General features: G+C 36.6%; 1 protein-coding gene across 5 annotated transcripts in view; it reads right to left on the bottom strand.

The window, feature by feature from the left end:
- Positions 1–358: 358 nt before the first annotated feature.
- psd3l (pleckstrin and Sec7 domain containing 3, like) overlaps positions 359–18955 on the bottom strand; it is a 148162-nt gene continuing 129565 nt past the window's right edge. For all 5 annotated transcript variants that reach the window (XM_059539607.1, XM_059539608.1, XM_059539610.1 and 2 more), the window contains 6 exons: positions 12347–12537; positions 5655–5725; positions 3586–3743; positions 3250–3394; positions 2539–2682; positions 359–1141 (listed from right to left, as the gene is read on the bottom strand). In XM_059539607.1, coding sequence (XP_059395590.1) covers positions 941–1141; positions 2539–2682; positions 3250–3394; positions 3586–3743; positions 5655–5725; positions 12347–12537 — 910 coding nt within the window. In that variant the 3' untranslated portion in view covers positions 359–940. The remainder of the gene's footprint in view (positions 1142–2538; positions 2683–3249; positions 3395–3585; positions 3744–5654; positions 5726–12346; positions 12538–18955) is intronic.

The raw sequence follows: 18955 nt of genomic DNA, 5'->3' as shown, positions 1-18955 counted from the left end.
AGAAAATAATCGGTTTAGAGTTTCGGACATGCTGGTACGATCCATTACCGCGTGCGTGAGAGTAGATATTACACTGAGAATTTGGTGGTTTGTTAGTAAGTGGTTAGTACATTGGAAACGAAAGGTATCGTGATTGATTCCTGCATTATATCCATGCATTGAAAATCCTGAAGGATCCTAAAAATGACCTCTCTCTCTGCTGTCAGCTCAGATCCGCCGTTTATTTGTCTATTAAATTAAAAGTTAACTCTCTGAGTGAGACTATATCTACTGCCTAGCATATGTTTCCACTTGAAGAAAATGCTTCTCTTGAAGGAAAAGCAAATTAGGGGAACAGCACAATCAAGAGACGGTCATGTTCTCAGAACGAAATCAGAGGCACTTTATTTTACAGTCCTCTTACTATAATAACACACTTAAAAATAAAGGTCCCAAAAGGCTGTTTTTGCAGTCATGCCATAGAAGAACCATATTTGGAACCTTTCAGTGAACAGTTCCTAAAAGAACCATTTTTAAAATCTAAAGAACCGTTTCTGCATTTGAAAAGTTCCACGGATGTTCGAGGCTCTTTACAGAACCATTGATGCCAATAAAAAAATGTTATTTTTAAGAGTGTAACTGGGTAATAACACGTCATTAACACTGAATCTAACCCTAAACCTAAAATTGCTCTGTTATTTCCACAAACGTGCGTCCTGTAAAATAAAGTGCAACCACAAGATCTTTACACGCTAACAAATATAAAAAAAGAAAACCACACTATTTGCTCCACAAGCACCGGCTGGTCAAGGGACACCTAGAGATTTAGAGAACTTCCAACCAATTGATCAATTTACATTTTACACAAATGTTTTCTGATACTGTTGGCAGATAAATAAATTACATCAAAATACAGTCACGCGTGATATACAGTGGCTCTCTGACAGGAAGCAGGAGATGTCTATGTGACTTTGGGTTTTTCGGGCCGGTAGTCCTTCCGCTCGGACGTGTTGCGCTTGACTTTAGCGGCTGCAGGCTGGGACTCCTGGTTGAGAGATGGACTGGACTGAGACTTCTTCAGCGCCGCGTCACCGTCCCGGGTCGTCAAGAGCTCTTTCACACCCTCTTTCAGGAGCTTGACGTACATCTCGTAACGGCTCTCCTTCAGAGAGAATTCAGAAAATCCATTAGACTCCATAATAAAGTCATCAGCCACCGCTCAGCGCTAACAATAGCTCTGCTCACAGCCCTCGCACTAACTGTACCTTCAAAGCAGCATCTAAGGCAAAACGCCACAGGCAAAAACACTGGCAATTGTGAGATTTTGGGCATAACATGGAAGGAATCATTCAAAATACACATTTAAGTGTTTCGTTTATTTGCATCTGTTGATTTTAATTATACATCCATCTTTAAAGGCTGAACTTCAGAAGCACTTACATACACCCAACCTTACAGTTTTATTCCCATCTATATTATGTAGGTTTTTACAGAGGGGTTTCTTCACATACAGTATATCGTCTCTCCACTTTGTAAACACCTTTAACTCTAGTATGTCAAAAAAAAAAAAAAAAAGATTTTTGAACTTGGTTGCATCTAGATTTCATCCATTCTGTTCTGGAAATGTATCCAAATGACTGCATATTTTGATTAATAATGCTTAATTTGCATATTTAAATGTATAATAAAAAAAAATTATCTTAACCCTTTTAAAACCCTATTGAGCTGTCTTGGCACAAAGCACTCCTCAGGTGAAGTGCAGAAAACACTCAAATAAAGCTACTTACACACTAGTAAGCAAACACACTAACTGGAATATTGGTCATGTTTATCAGGCCAAAGGGCTTTACAAGCTTTTTTTTATCCACAAAGGTGTTTGTTTTATTAACTGTATGTGAAAGTGTATCAGAGTGGATGTGTGTTATGTAGATGTGTGATCGTGGGAACCACTGCTTTAACCAATTATTTCACTGGATTAACCATAATAGAGTAAATAACATACATTTTAATGCGAAAGGTAAATCATTAGTTTAACCCATTAGATAAACCAATTTCCCATAGTTTTTTTTAGATTTTATTTAAAGTTTAAGCACAAAATAAAATTCATTGGTCATTTTTTTATATGCATGTTGTCAGTGCAATAATCAGACCACTATATTAATTAGAAGATGCACTATTGGAAAAGTACTGGGACACATATTTGTGGAGAGCACCAAAAGTTCCTATATTACATATTATTAAGCCTGCTTATGTCTGAATTCATTAAAGATGAGAACAAGCATATGCAAAGCATCATTTAATGTTGAAACAAAAGTATGTGATAAGAGTGCTGTTTTATTCCCTTCCTCTGACCTTAACCATCAAAGGCAGAAAATAAATCAATTTCAGCAAATGCATTTCCATAAATTCTAGGCAAGTTCATCCCTGACAGTCTAGATGAGGAACGTCAAAGACAATGAACACGGCTGCCTGTGTGTCGAAGGGGAAAAATACGGCCAAGGGAAACCTGAGAAAACAATCTGCTTGTGTCTCATTCATCATAAAAGACAAAGGGTCTACCTCAAATTCCAGGTAGTGCTCCTTCAAGCGGTACTCATCGATTTCTTTGGCTTTGACCTTTTTATCTGGTGGGCAGGATCTGTGCTCGGCTAATTCTGTTGATACGTGCTTCAGCTTGGCCTCGTGGGACTTGAGCTGCTCTTCCTGAAATACAACAGACACATCAAATGACCAGCAGTCATCAGAGGCTTCAGATAGGCCTGGGTGATTTTGAACTTGAGGAATCGTGATTCTGAATAGAAATATTACCAAATGTTAGAATTAGACACTTTGACAATATGCCAATGATAACAGTAAAAAGAAAAAGCCCGATCCAATCAGATGTTGGGTGCACGTTATTAACTCGCTATGTGCCGTTCACACAGAATGCACTTTTGTGTTGACAAAGATGCGACGGGGCAGTGGAATAGGAAAAACATGCAAGAAGATGGGCGTGAACTTCTTTAACTTGACCGCTTTTATTTTTAAAATGACGTTTCAAGCATGAGACGCTGCAAGAGACACGAGTATTACAGTCAAACACATAGAAAAACAAAGGAAAAGCAGTGCAACCAAATAAAAAAAGTTAACTACTACTGTATGTGTGATGACGTTTTTTACAGAACATTTATAGTTAATAATAGTCTTTGAAAAATTGACTTTTGAGATTTTTTTTAAAGCATTTTCAGCTTCAGATGGACAACAGCTACTGACTTGACCCTTCAGACCCACCTGAGACATGCGGGTGGTGGTCGCCGGCAGCAGCGGACGGCTGAATTTCTTCTGTGAACCAATGGCAGCAGGGAAGGATGGGGCAGAAAACATGGCCGCCACTGAGTTGATTATTCTGATCCAGGTCTCCATTTCCTCGGGGGTCCTACAGAGAAGAGACGGCATGTGTTCATATGAAGAAGGCCATGCTACAGTCGTGCAAACTCACAGGATGAGACCAATCAGCCTTTACGAAGAAAAGACCAATGGAAGAGATGAACGAGCTTTAATTGAGCTTGAACTGAAGCATGAAATTAGATTTGCAGTTCAGGGAAGGTCTCGGCGGCTGTTTCTTACTGGGCCTGGAAGAGGAACACTCTCCAGTCAGCAGTCTTGAGTTTGAGAACATTGGGCTTCTTCTCGTAGTCCATCGCCTTTATGGCGAGAGCATGGTGCACGCTGATGGCGTTCTTCAGGTCGTCCTCTGACAGGGCCTTCTCCGGCTTATACTCATCCTGCAGGCGCAAGCACACACAGGACAAATGATGAACACGGAGAGGGATGGGAATCCAAGAACTTTAATAAATCTGGTTCGGATTCTTGTTTTACAAGAGCTTTCTGTCCCTCCATTGAAATTGTATGTTATCTTTGTTTTTGGGCGCACAAGAAAACACGTAAGCAGCGTTGTGAACACACTCACAACAGACACGGAAGAGAAGACAATGCTGAATAAAGTCGTAATTTTTGGACCAAAATATATTTTCAATGCTTCAACAAATTCTAACTGACCCTCTGATGTCACATGGACTCCTTTGATGATGTTTTTCTTACCTTTCTGGACATGGACAGTGGACCGTACACACAGTTTCAATGGAGGGACTGAGAGCTCTCGGACTAAATCTAAAATATCTTAAACTGTGTTCAGAAGATGAACGGAGCTCTCACGGGTTTGGAACGATATGAGGGTGAGTCATTATTGACAATTTTCCTTTTTGGATGAACCAACCCTTTAAATCTTACAGATATATATATTAAAAAAAAAAAATGTATTTGTAGTAGGGCTGGTCCGAATACTTTTTGAGCTTCGAAGTTTCGGTAGTAATCAACACCGAATATTCGAAGCTTCAGAGAGAGGGGCTGAACATATTCTTCTCTCCAATAAAGGCAGGAATCTCGGTCTGTCTGTTTGAATTTTTATTGTCGAGAACCATTCATCCAATCGACTTCTCGCGTGGCAAATACAAGATTATATACAGTACATTTGTATAATTAAGCTTATTTATGGATATGAACTATATTTTTATATATGTAAATGTTTCAAGGCTGTATTTGGGTTTTTGACATATATATACACAGTAATTATGATATAAATTTGTGACTGCAGCCCATATCTGATAATGCCTTGTATTTTTTGTTCTTGCACATATATTAGGATTTATACGGTAATATGTGCACTTTAAATTGATGCAGGTGTGTATCTGCAATTACATGGCACTGATGAAGAATTGATCTTGAAAACATTTTGCACTGCACTTTGCAGCACTTTATTTTATGTGGCCTCTAATGAAGCAAAATAAACGAACAGTTGCGGAGCCTTTGCCCTGTTTGTGGTGTGTAGAGGCTTTTTCTGATTTCTTTGGATTCACACAACCAGTACCACCTCAGGACACTGGACTGTGTATGTATATACATTTGGTGCTACCCGTTACTTTAATTACAATTAACATGCATTTAAAGGGTTACTCCACCCCAAAATGCCAATTTTGTTATTAATCACTTAACCCCATGTCGTTCCAAACCTGTAAAAACTCTGTTCGTCTTCGGAGCTTTTACGGATTTGGAACAACATGGGGGTAAGTGATTAATGACAAAATTGGCATTTTAGCGTGTATTATCCCTTTAAGAGTCAGAAAACATGACACTGAGTTTGCATTTGAGTATATTCTTTTTCTCCGAAATCAAAGGTCTGTTTGAAATGAGAATGAGAAAGCCATCCAGAACATTTCCTGATTCTCTGATGAGAGTCATTTGGTGTGATTGCTGCACAAATGGCACATCATTAGATCTAATGCCATGGAAACAATCAGTCACCAGCACAAAAATATATGCACAGGTACGGCCTGCTTTCATGCCAATATTTCATTCCTGTGACTTTTGCATGACTGCACAGCTAAGCAACTAATGCATGTTCAAATGGAGCACATAAATAAACTAGTGTAATGGAGAATGGGGGCGCAGAGACGCTTCATTCTTTGATGGGCTCTGAAAAGGTTTGTCAGATCTGAAATAAATATGTGAATGTGATTACCTCTCACATCAGAATCTCCAGGAGGAGAAATCGATTTAATATTGATGTCTGTGGGAAATGATGGAAATGTGATTAATCAGCAGTGCGAGGGGGAAAATGAAAGAGTGAATAAACAAACCTTCTGCAAATAGAGGATCATGCCTTTGAGAACAGCATAGAAGGTTTTCCAGCCTCGTTTCCCTCTCGGTGCTAGAGAATACAAGTAAAAAATAAATATAATGAAAACATTTATCAAGTTAGTCTTTTCCATTCACTAAGTTCATAGTGACCAAGAACTAAAAAGGACAAAAAACAACAACATAATTTTAGGTATCATAACTACTTCCAAGTCTTCTGAAGGCATTTGCTCTGTGTGAGGAACACACCCAAATTTAAGAGGCTATTCATTCAGCTAAAAGTCAGTAACAACACATATATAAAAGCAGCATGGATTACGTTTGTAGTGCTTTAATGGAGCTCAACAGCATCTGTCCCAATACCCAACATGAGCATCCTACTAAACATCTCTTGATTTCCAGTGAAGTACAAAGTTCATTCAGTTTGGGATGACGTGAAGTTGAGCAAATGATAGGGCTGCTCGATCATGGCAAAAATCATAATCATGATTATTTTGGCCAATATTGTGTGACGGTATTTGGCCTTAGAAAAGTTGGGTTCGGGTGCCAGGGGTAAAAACCACCACAATTATTGACTTTAAATACATCATTAGCGATATTACATATAATGATGACACTATTATATTATATGGAATAAATAAAACAAGGAACAACAGAGAAGTTGATTCAAAAGTTTTCTATTCATAATCAATTCCAATTCATTTACTTCAATTCAGTAGATTATATTTAAAACAGAAAAAGAAAAAAAATAACTGGAAATAAAATAAATCACAATTGTATTGCCAAGCCCAGGAACATTTACCTTTTAAATACCTTACAAATATAAATGAGTGACAAATAAATCGGCAAATAATTAAACAATTAAATAATTCCAACAATTAAGCTTACCTTGTCACTCATTAAACTACTGGGCCTGAAACGTAATTCATAACATCACACAATAATTACAACTGAAATCGGCAACTCGAGTGCCAACATAAATAAAATGAAATCTCCCTACACCAAAAAACCTCCTCAAAACACACTACATATAATGCCCTGAATTAGCATTGAAATCACCATCATAACTTCACAACCAATTGGAAAAAGCTCTCTCTCTCAAAAACTCCATTTACACGCGAATTACTTGCAATAACATCTTAATGCTTGACGAAATTCAATGAGGTAATCACATTCCTCAAAATAGGAATCGTAAGCATTAATACACAAAAGACCGCAGCATTATATGTGAGATGCTGCAAGAGATGCTAGTGCAACAGTCAAACACATCCATTTGTAAATAGAAAAAAAAAATGGAAAAGCAGCACAAACTAATAAAAAAACCTGTGAAGAACTACTACTGTACATAGTTCGGTACAACTACTACTGGAAATGCTACAAAACCATGCTGTTTTTTTAACTACCAAGACGCAGTTTTTTGAGTGCAAGTTATTCAATAACGGATACAAACAATACTGTGCCCAATGAAATGAGACGTAAACAAAGGAATTATGATCCATATTACAATGTTATTGCTTCCTTGGACTAAAAGTGCTCTATGAGATGTTGTTCAGTGGACCCTTACCTTTCTAACTAAACCGGGATTTACAGCTGTGGATGTGCTTATGACTCGTTATTATGACGCATCTGGTATGTACTGCATTTTGATTATGCATGTTTTGATGTTTACTGCTTACACAAATTTAGCAAATACATTACTTATAAGCTTTCCATTGAAAAACAGCAATCTGTTGGTGATGCTTGAGGCTTAGATCTTTAGAATGATATATAATTTGGAAAGATTAATTTTGTACCGTTTCATTTAATCTATTTGTAAACACTGACACGTGCAAACAAAGAGCGTTCAGTGCGCTGGCATCCAGGTGCAGGTTAACAGGTTAATAAAGAATAAGGTATTTGAATCATGTTGTAGTAACATGTCTAAGTTTTCTTTTCTTTTTTTTTTTTGATGCCAAATTGCACAACCCTAAGTTGTACCTGCACATTATTAACACATCACTTCACACTTGTGTTTTTCTGTGCATTTAGACAGGCTTGTAGAATCCCACCACTTAAGAAACCCACCTTTAACTCTCTCTTAGAGAAATACAGAATGATTTCCCTTCTTCCTTTCATTGCAAAAACACTTGAACGAGCTGTGTTCAACCAAGTCTCTGCCTTTCTTAGACAGAAAAAAAAAGAAAGTGAAAGTCTCGGAATTGGTGCTGTTTATTTAACCCATCCGTGTACACATACAGCAGTGAGTAAGGAACAAACACACACACCTGGAGAAGTGGTCAGCTATTTGCTCCAACACATGGGGAGCAATTGGGGGTTCAGTGCCTTGCTCGAGGGCACTTCAGCCATGGGTATTGAGGGTGGAAAAGAGCGCTGTTCATTCACTTGAGATTGAACCTGCGACCTTTGGGTTACAAGTCCGACTCTCTAACCATTAGGCCACAGCTGTCCCAATAAACAACCTCCTAGAACAACCTCCTCGACAGCAACCAGTCTGTTTTCTGAAGTGGACATTCAGCTGCTGAAGCCCTAAAACTGGCAAGAGCGGATTCCAAATATTACTGGTTCTGTCCACTGCTTTTGACACGGTTAACCAGCAGATCCTCCTGTCAACCCTATTGGCAGCATCTCAGGAATCGCACTCCAGTGGTTTGAGCCTTACCTTTCCTTCAAGGTATCTTGTAGAGGCGAGGTGTTCAAGTCGCAACATCTAACTACTGGGGTACCTCAGGGCTCAGTTCTTGCACCACTTATCTTCTCTGTCTACATGGTATCACTAGGTTCTACACTCAACTCTACCACTCATTCCATCCTGATGATCCGATGATAGCTGCTCACATCTCTATGGAAGCATATAGGTGGTAATATTCAATTTGGAATGTAATATGCAAAATTACAATGCAATATGTAAAATGGCAATGCATTTCTGTATTTACATTTACATTTTCCAATACATTTGTGCAACATTTGATGCAAAATGAAAATGAAAATTAGATTACATAATTTTCATTTGCCATTTCACACACTAGTTTTAATATGTAAAATGAATACTAATTTTAACGCTTTATAAGTTGCAAAATGAAAATGCATTTCAGAAATGATTAGATATGTATAACATGTTCAAGCAAAAACTGTGGCAAAATTATCATTCAAATGCTATTTTTCTTAATTGCATTAACACTAACAGTCAAGACACTTACTATTGCATTTGCATTCAGTGTCCCGCAATGAATGTAGCAAAATTCAATGTGCACATTGAAAATGCATTCCGAGCCGATCACGTGTCCGCCCCCCTCCCACCATGTCAATCACTGCGTGAACAAGGCGGGGCTTGCAGAAGGTCAAGAGACTCAAGAAGAGGATTCAAGTGAGAGAACATGGACAAGACCGTTGGTCCGTGTAGGTTTTGATAATTTCGCTTTATGGCAATTAAGAATGCGTTAAAATTAGTATTCATTTTACATATTAAAACTAGTGAATGAAATGGCAAATGAAAATTATGTAATTTTCATTTTTATTTTGCACCAGACGTTGCACAAATGTATTGGAAAATGTAAATGTAAATACAGAAATGCATTGTCATTTTGCATATTACATTCCAAATTGAAAATTGCTACCCATATGCTTCCATACATCTCAGCTTGTCTAAAAGATATTTCTTGCTTGCTCTTCAAGAATGGGCTAAAAACACATCTCTTCCATCTTTATTTGACCCTCTAACTCTAGCATTCTCTATTCTTAAAAAAAAAAAAAATTAGGCTTGCACCCTATTCATTTACTAAATTTCTACTCTTTTTGTATTCTATCGGTTCTCTTTTTATTTATTATACAATTAATAAAAGCAAAAAAGGCATCTAAACACTAGCTTAGTCCATTTTTATTCTATTAGATGCATTTATTTATTTTTATGTAATATATATTCAAAAATAAGCTAACTGAGACTTGCATATTGCATATGCATATCATTTGCATATCATTTGCATATCATTGCTCTTTTGTAGATTTTGATTGCTTACATTGTCCTCATTCTTTTCTAAATTACTAAATGTAATGTAACGTAATCTAGTTAACTTAAATCAAGCAAGTCCCATTTTACAAAAGTCATCTGGCATTGATAAAGGAGCAAAAGCATGCCACTAGAAGGAGCCAAATGTTATCTCGTTTTTATCTCGATTATTGAAGGCTGAAATCAAAATCAGAACTGTATTTCGATTAATTGCAAGCTCTAGGAAATGCTAGGGTTGTGCCGACTGATAAAAGTATCGTATATCGACGATAGTCAGAGATTTCATCTGTGGCTGATGTCTTTAATGATAGCAAGATGATAATTATTATTATTATTATCAGGCTAGTAAAATGTTTTTACAGTGTTGAGCATTATAACCACTCACACATGATTATGTTGAGTTTATGAATGAAATGACCAGTCATTAATATGTTTCGGCAATCTCACAGGCTGACAATATGAAAATTGAGCATATCGCCCAACACTAGTAAATTATAACTTTTTTTGGTGAACTGTTACCTTTTTCCCTGTATGTACCATACTGTTGTGTTAAAAAGGGTCAAACATTTCACCAGTCTGTTCCACCTCTGAAGGGCATTACTTACATTTCTCCTGTCAAATGTTTCCCTTGATAGTGTCTCTGTAGAACAGCTTTACTTACGGCTGTGCTATAGGTGCTTTGGGAAGCATCCAAATGCTTCACACCCCATACAGACGGAGTTCTTGGTAGTGCACTGATGGTACCTCTGGGACCCTGGCCTGAATGCTCTCAGTATGTGATGCAGCAGATCACTAAAGCCCTGCTGTTTTTATCCCAACTGTAATTCGCTCATAGATACGCTCATTAGACCATGCTGGCATGGCTGGTATTGGAGACTACTAAACTCATGTTGGCACGTCTTCTGCCAGAGCTGGACTGTAAATCAAAAAGCAGTGGAGGGTAGGAAGGTATCCACTTCAGTTTTGCCCCATCAGATATATTCAAACATCTGTTCAGAAGTTTGCGGCCAGTGCTTTCAGTATGCTTTTGAAAGGAGTCTCTTTTGCTCACCAAGGCTGCATTTATTTTATTTAAAAAAATTAGTAAAACAGTAACATAATATACAGTAACGAATATATTTTATAATGTAATTTATTTCTGTGAACTGTCAGCATCATTTCTCCAGTCTTCAGTGTCACATGATCTTCAGAAATATTTCTAATACGCTGATTTGCTGCTCAAGAAGTGTTTCTGATTATTATCAATGTTGAAAACAGCTGTGCTGCTTCATATTTTTGTGGAAACTATGTTTTTCAAAAAATATTTTAAAACAGAAAGTTAAAAAGATCATTTGAAATATAAATATGGCAACTAGTGCTGTCAAATGATTAATCGCATCCGAAATAAGTCTTTGTTTGCATAATATATGTGTGTGTTCTGTGTAAATTTATTATGTATATATAAACACACATACACTTTTTTTAAAAATATTTACATGTATTTTTATGTCTATATTTATTTAAGGAATAACTGACTCTGGGCCATTGAATTATTAGAAAAATAATGCACACCTGAGGTGGTGATGCGGCCATGACCCAAAGTAGATCCCTATTTAAAGGGATTCAAGGGTTTTTGTACTAAAATCGCTATTGTGAGTAGGATCATTTCTTCCACATCTGATCCAATGCCTCTTTTGCTAGTTCCAAAACGTCATTTTAAAGCTGGTAATGGAGGCTTGAGCCGTTGATAGCATTCTAAAGCAGTTATTAATGAAGTTATTAGAAAGGGAGCGAGAGAGACACAGATACACAAGGAAAGAGAGAGAGCTTGTGTGAATTAGGCTACCTCAGTGCATCCTTCAGCAGTGTTCTGCAGCCGCATCTCTAAACAGCGCTGTTATTACCTCGCTAGAGAGCCACTACACTATATAGGCTAACTGATAAAATCATCAGGGCAGCACTGACAACACCTGTTTGTGCAAACTGCGTGACCGTTATTACTGTTAACTGTGCGAAGTGATATGGAACTGTAATGCAGTCAAGAGAGCTGAGAGCATATAACACAAAAACAACTATTTATATATATAAAATCATCCTTTTAAACTTTTCTATCATATAATTTTTTACTATATTTCAACTGTCAGTGTTTGAGATTCTTCTGCAGGACGAGCTGTAATCGGTGCATCTCTTCAAACAGACACAACTGCTTAGCGGGTTTTCTAGTGACTCTCATTAGGAAGATCAAATAAGTGGACATCATGTATGAGAGACTATGGCCAAAATCCCATTTCACCAATCACACCTGAATCACACCTGCTTTATCCTCGTTCACATTACACAGCATTTATTTAATGTTCTTTCCCACAATTCCCTGCACACCCAAACGCTTCAGTTAGAAAGAGTCATAAATACAACGTGCTTATGAAAAATTATTTTAATTACACAAAGAATTAATAAATCAAAATGCTTCCTAAAAACTAGAAGTAAAAGTCATTTGAATGACCTGATCTGCTAAAAAAAAAAAATTCTTCAGTTGAAAAGTGCTTTTTATTATTTGTCTTTTCAATACTTTAGCTTAAAGTATTAAATTAAATGAAACATTTTTACGGTATTACGATGGAGTATTTTTCACTCCTGTTTCAAAATCGAACATTTTAACCCTTAAAAATGAGCAGATGTTGTATGACATGATAACTTCAGATTAAATCTTACTTTTCTTCCCGTCCATGTCTGCGTGGATTTTGCGGGCCAGGAAGCCAGTTTTGTAGACAGCAGCGTTGGGGTCATGGGCAATGTCCAGGAACGGGTTACTGCCGCTGCTGATGCGACTGATGCTCTTAGTGTGAGAGTGATGGTTCTTATCCACCAGCTCAGATAGAGACTTCTTCAGCTCATCTCCATCACTACAACACACACACACATAATCCCATCAACCTTCATGCATGACAACTCTTCCACAGCCCTGACAATGTATGAATTATGTGTAGTGAAAGTCTGAACAGGTGGAAACTCATTTCTGTAAGAGACTGATGTGTGGGAGAGTCTGCAGTCGAGTGCCCACACAAACACACTGTCCACTGACTCATAATGCACATCTGTTACCACGTGGCTGCCTGACATTTGTGAAAATTAAAAGCAGGAAAAAATCTGTAGATTTAATCTAAATGTCATTTTTTAACATTATCTCTTTTGCACGACAGCTAAATGACATCAAGATGCAATTCATGCATCTTGATCGATCACATTGACGTCTGATTTGGTACAGTATGCACACTCCAGTTTACAGAAGGTCACATAAATATTTATCCACCCAACAGGTACAAATCCAATGTCCTACTCCTGCTCTGTATGCCGCTATCTTCATCCCATATGGCAGTTAGTGTTTCACAGTCACCACATCCACACATGCCATCTATTACTGCTCACGTATGGATGGTTGGCAGGGCTCCTAAAAACTAGGTAGGGTATCTTGGCAGGCATTTACACTAGTTTTTTATAGAACCAGACACCTGTCCATTACATGTTATATAAAGAAATATATTTACATTTACATTTAGTCATTTAGCAGATACTTCCAAATGAGGACAATGAAAGCATTCAAAACCAACAAAAAAATAATAAGAGCTGTGACAAGTCTCCGTTAGCCTTCTGCACTCTTTGTTATTTTAAACAAAAATAAATCAATTTAAAAGAATATTTAAAAAATAGAGAGTGCAATAGAGAGTGCAAGTGTTAGAGGATCAAGATTTTTTTTTAATGAAAACAAAAACAAATAGATAAAATAGAATTATAATAGAGAGTGCTAGAGTTAGAGGGTCAAATGAAGTACAATATGGTACACAACAATCATATTCAAATCTGTTATATGTAAGATAGCTCAAAAAAGTAATCAAAAGGTAGTCAGAATACATTATAACATGAGTAATCTGACTGATTACATGGTTAATTTTGGTTTAATTTTAAGGTCCAATTCTCACTATTAACTAACCATTAACTTTTGACCCAATAAACTCCTAATTGGCTGCTTATTAATAGTTTGTAAGGTACAGTATTTGTTACATTTAGGTATGGGGTGGATTAAAGGATCTAGAATATGCTCATGCAGAATAAGATATTAATATGTTAATATGTATAATTATAAGATATTGATAAGCAACTAATTGACAGTGACAATCGGTCCCTACACTAAAGTCTTACCAATTACATAACTAACTGCAATATTGTATTATAGATAGCATCTTATTTACAAAACTGAGCTATGTGCCTGCTGCAATGAACGCTGTACTACTATATTACTGTTTATACTGTATTTTTTATCAAACATTTACAGCTTTGGTTAGCAGAGGAGATTTTTGGAAGGTAGTGCATGTGCTGACTTTAGATCTGTTCCTCTCACACGCCCTTTCTTTTGTACTGCAGGTGGAAAGATTGTTTGATTAAAGACAGACAGTAGCATAACCATCAGAGGCCAAAACATTAACAGGTCATTTGAAGTGGGTCTGTAACTTGACACATACTGTGTCATATTAAAAGCTGAGAAGATGCTTGATGGGTTTTGGACAAAGATTACAGTTGCACTGCTACGTTTTCTGAAATGAAACACTCCGCCGGACTCGGTCCTGAAGGTTGGAGCTTCTGTCAGTCATGATAAAGAACGTTGCTAGGAAACTAACAATCTCAATAGCAGCTATTTACCTCGGCTTGCTGTAAAATGTTTGAAGCTTGAGACTACTATTTGCTTTGTGACATTAGTCTAGTGTCAGGACACATTAGAAATGCTCAAAGATTCCATTTATGGAAAGAAGGATCACACAAGCTATTGAAAAAAAAAACATGAATAAATACTGAAATTGGCAACAAGTCAAGTTAGTCCGAACTATAGTAGTCTTGTTTGTCTCGGTGTATACAGTAAATGACCGTTTTAGAAGTTCCCATCCACTTACTTAAGCTGAATCACCCCATTAACGGGGAGATGAGATTTACCTACCCATAAAATCAACCATCAACATATCTCAAATCAGAAAACAATCAATTTCACCCTCATTTCAGCAGGCTATTTCATTCTCTCTCACTATTTATAGCACTCAGTCTCCACAAAACCCTATAAAAACCCAGATAAAAGATGATGGAAGCAGAGTATTTCAGCAAGATGAGAAATAAACAGATCTAGCTATAAATGACTGTTTCTGTATGCATACGACTTTAAGAAAACAACTGCCATTAATGTGGCAGTAAACAAAGATTAATACTTGGCCTATCCAACCACTGCCAGATCAGAAATGATGATAAACAATTTGGAACTGACAAGCGTTATTTCATGGGCACTAATTCATGATTTCCCAATACAAAATGTAATAAAGCTGCAAGCAGCAAACTTTATGAGCCAGTATTTACAGCTATTGACCAGAGGAAACTACAGTGCCAAAAGTTCACAGGTGCCTTTAATTTTACTGTAGTTTACAGGAGATGTAAAGACTCCGAAGCAGTTTTGCAACATTATTGCAATGACTTTCTAACAGGGGTCTTCTGAAATGTCCTTCTTTTGTGGAATGATGCACTTTTAATATTCACAATCAATTATATAAAGTTCACTATGAATTACACCGGATAGTACCAGATGAAATAATTAACCAAAAACAGTTGTGCCAAATTTGGTTGCACCACTGGGTGACAACAATCTCATGGTTCGGATCATATATTGTGGTTTTTGAGCCACAGATTGGATTGTTTTTTGGATCAGCAAGGAAATAAAAATATCTCATTGTAACTTTGCTTTCCATTTAAAACTTAAAGATAATACTTCTTCATTATCACAGCAAAAACTACTAGCCTAATTAAAAAAAGTTCAAAACTGATTAAAGAGACAAGTGCACAGCCAGTAAAAATAAGAACAAATACACAAATTACAAGCATAGATAGATACAACAGAACAATTTTACAAACAAGGTCGGTAGTATTCAGGTATAGAAATGTAATAATTACGTGTAAAACAATGCTGCATAGTGTCCACTGTATAAAATAAATATAGATTAATGTTTGTCAAAGCTGTGTTTTGTTGTTTGATGAGCATTTATGACAGCACCGGGTATTTATAAGATGCTCTCCCTTTAAGACCTGATGCACAATCCAATATAATGATAGACAACAGATTACTTTCTCAGCTTTTCTCCTTCACTTAAGACATAACCGACTGCATTTACCAGAATGATTGTCAAGATTGGTATGTTCTCATAATTTTATGTGTATGTGTCTGTTCGAATGCAAGGAGATAAGAAACGGGGTTCAGTTGTTGTTTGCACACAACATTTTCAAACCTTTACCGTCCCACTCCACAGTGTTATTAAGATTCCCAGTCCTGCCCACTACTGCTGTCCCATAATTTCACAATCAATTTATCAAAAGTTTAAACCTCTGCTGTCTAAGGGGGTTTTGGGGACCTGGAGAAGTTTTGATATGCCCTGGCTTTTGAGCTTTTTTCAGTTGCTTATAAACATATACATGGCTATATACAAGTATATACAAGTCTGAAAACACAGTATTCAGTACAAACTGGGTTACAATAATATCTAAATAGCATGTATGTACATGTTTGTGTTTTTGAGAAAACAACAATTACGCGTGGTTAGTGAAAAACTTAAATTTTGAAGTCACTGAAATAAAGTCATAACATACAGAACATTTGTTCACAAGACTGTGAATCTGGAGCTTGTAGCCTAGAATTTGTGTTTCAAACTGATGTGAAATCATCTTGTTTACTCACTCACAAAAAACAATATATTGATTTTAATTTTCTAAGACACTTTTTGTTGGTAAAAGTCATATGCGAGTAGGCGTCAACTATCATGAATATCATTGTGATTTACACCTGAGAAGACAAAGGCCTGCATAATGAGCTGCATAATGAGCCATTCAGTCATCTGTGCCACTGAGAGGGAAGAGTTACAAGAAAGAATGTGAGGACAAAATAAATCTATATAATTTTATGTTTGCAGTTTATTTAGAATATATTTAATTATCCCACAAAATAATTTGAGATTCACTTGCAAGTGCAGTTTATTAGGAACAATCAAAGCTGACTTTCAAAGCTGTTTTTTTAGCATCATTACTCCAGTCACACAATCCTTCAGAAATCCTTCTAATATTCTGATTTTCCACAAAAACAAACATTTATTGTTATTGTTATTAATATTATTAATGTTGAAAAGAGCTGAGAATATTTTTCATTTTTTTTTTAATTTAGCTTTGATCACAGGAATAAATACAACTTTAAAATATATTCGAATAGAAAGCAGTTATTGTAAATATAAAAAATATTTCACAATATTACTGCTTTAGCAAACTGATATTGATTGGTATTGTGTAATGTTGAAATTTATAAATGAACATCACATAACTAGCATTTCCAAAGTGTATATTGTTTATGTGCTCTCAAATAAACTAAATGATAAACTGCATTATTAACATTATTGTGATGGTCACTGATACTAGTAGTACAGTAGAACATAGGGTTGTGCCGATAGATGATAGTATCGTTTTTCGACGATAGTCAGAGTTATCCACGATAGCAGATCTCTCTGTCGATAGTCAAGACAATATTAGGCTCATTTGGCTCAGACTGGCATTGGCTCATTCTCCTATTAATGTGTTAACAACAAATGAAGATTAGAGCTTGTAGTCGGTGAAGAAGTTGTAACGCTTTGACTCGGATAACTCATTAAATCCATGAAATGAAAGAGACAGAAAATGAGGATGTTGGTGTCCCACACATTTAATGGCTGGTACACAGCAACGCGATCTTCTCATACATGAGAATATTAACTCTTTCTTGGCATTACAAATAAAGTAAAGACAAAATAATAAGGTGGCAGAGCAAACATCATCCATAGTGCTTCTCACGTAGTCCTTCTCTTAAAGACTGATCACTTAACTTATAAAACACACTATGTTCGCTCTTCCGCCTTGCACATGTGCTCTGAAGTCCATGCACAATGCACTATAATGTTATGCATGCAAAATACAGAGTTTTGGCTGTTACAAAGTCTCCCTCCACAAACAGATGTACATCGTCTGCAGATATAAGGAATTTAATTGCACTTTAACAAGTAATCTGAACGGCCTATATGTGTGTAATATTATAAACAAGCCCTGAGTTTAATGCCACAGTTATGTTAGAATGCATCTCATTCTTGTTTCTGTGGTGGTGCATCGGACTCGTCATGAGGCGCTGTATGACTGATGCATCAGTTCAATTAAACTTTACTCCAAATATATGAACTTACCTGTTTTGAATACTTTATATTTAACATTTTCGTTTAGGTCCAATATTAGTGTTAAACTGTTGGACTTAAATAGAAATCTACTATTGATTGATAACTTGTGTGCAAAGATGCGGCAAATTTTGCACAGGACGCGCGATGCGACAGTTGCATCCGACTATAGATGAACTAGCAATTTTAAATACAGTAATTTTATATTCAACGTTAGTTTAACAGTATGTTTGAAAGTATATTTTTTAGATTATTGGTGATCCATAAGCTCTCTCTCGTGCACCTGCGCGGTTTAAAACACCAAATAGTTATGATATGACAAGTACAGAGAGTCTCTCTCTTGCTCCACCCATGAACGATAATATCGTGTATCGTCGATCTCACAGGCTGACAATATGACGATTCGGGAAATGTCCCCCCCACATTTCAAAATTTAAGTTTTGTCCCCCTCACTATTTCCCAATGTCAGATTTTGTTTTGCATTGCCTATCTCTGCCGATTTCAGAGTCTCCAAATTAATCCATTCTGAAACTTTTAAATGCATATTTAATTTTTTTTAAACGAAATTATAGGCTTAAGTGCAGGTTCCGAAAGTTGGTCGTTTTGTCGCTATGGTTATACACACACACACATGCACCGTTGGCGGTGCGCTCAAAGTCTGTCAGTTGTGCAGTTACCCAAAATCTCCTGAATGAAGTTAAAACCCATCATGTCACTGGATGAAATAAAATCGACTAGCAAAGATACAAGAGGCTGCCTTATAAACGAGTGTGTGGAGGATATTGTCATGTGTGGAGGATATAGTCATTTCACCATAAGGTTTTGATGGCGTCATTTATTTATAAGGAGGGCAACACTCCAGTCCAAAAGGTGGCGCTAATGCACATAAAACGGTTTATTTTATGTATGCTTCGGCAGCCAGTGTTTATTTCTTGTATGTAAATGTAACCAACCTTAACATAGTAGAAAAGAAAAACGTCAAACGTGGAAGTAAAAATACTGAAATAAATACTGATCAGTGATAACATATTTTTGGTGGTTTTGTGTGCATTTT

The sequence above is a fragment of the Carassius carassius genome, chromosome 45, assembly GCF_963082965.1.
Source record: "Carassius carassius chromosome 45, fCarCar2.1, whole genome shotgun sequence".
Taxonomy (NCBI): domain Eukaryota; kingdom Metazoa; phylum Chordata; class Actinopteri; order Cypriniformes; family Cyprinidae; genus Carassius; species Carassius carassius.
The sequence above is the reverse complement of the archived record's forward strand: the minus strand, read 5'-3'. Positions and strand labels throughout refer to the sequence as shown.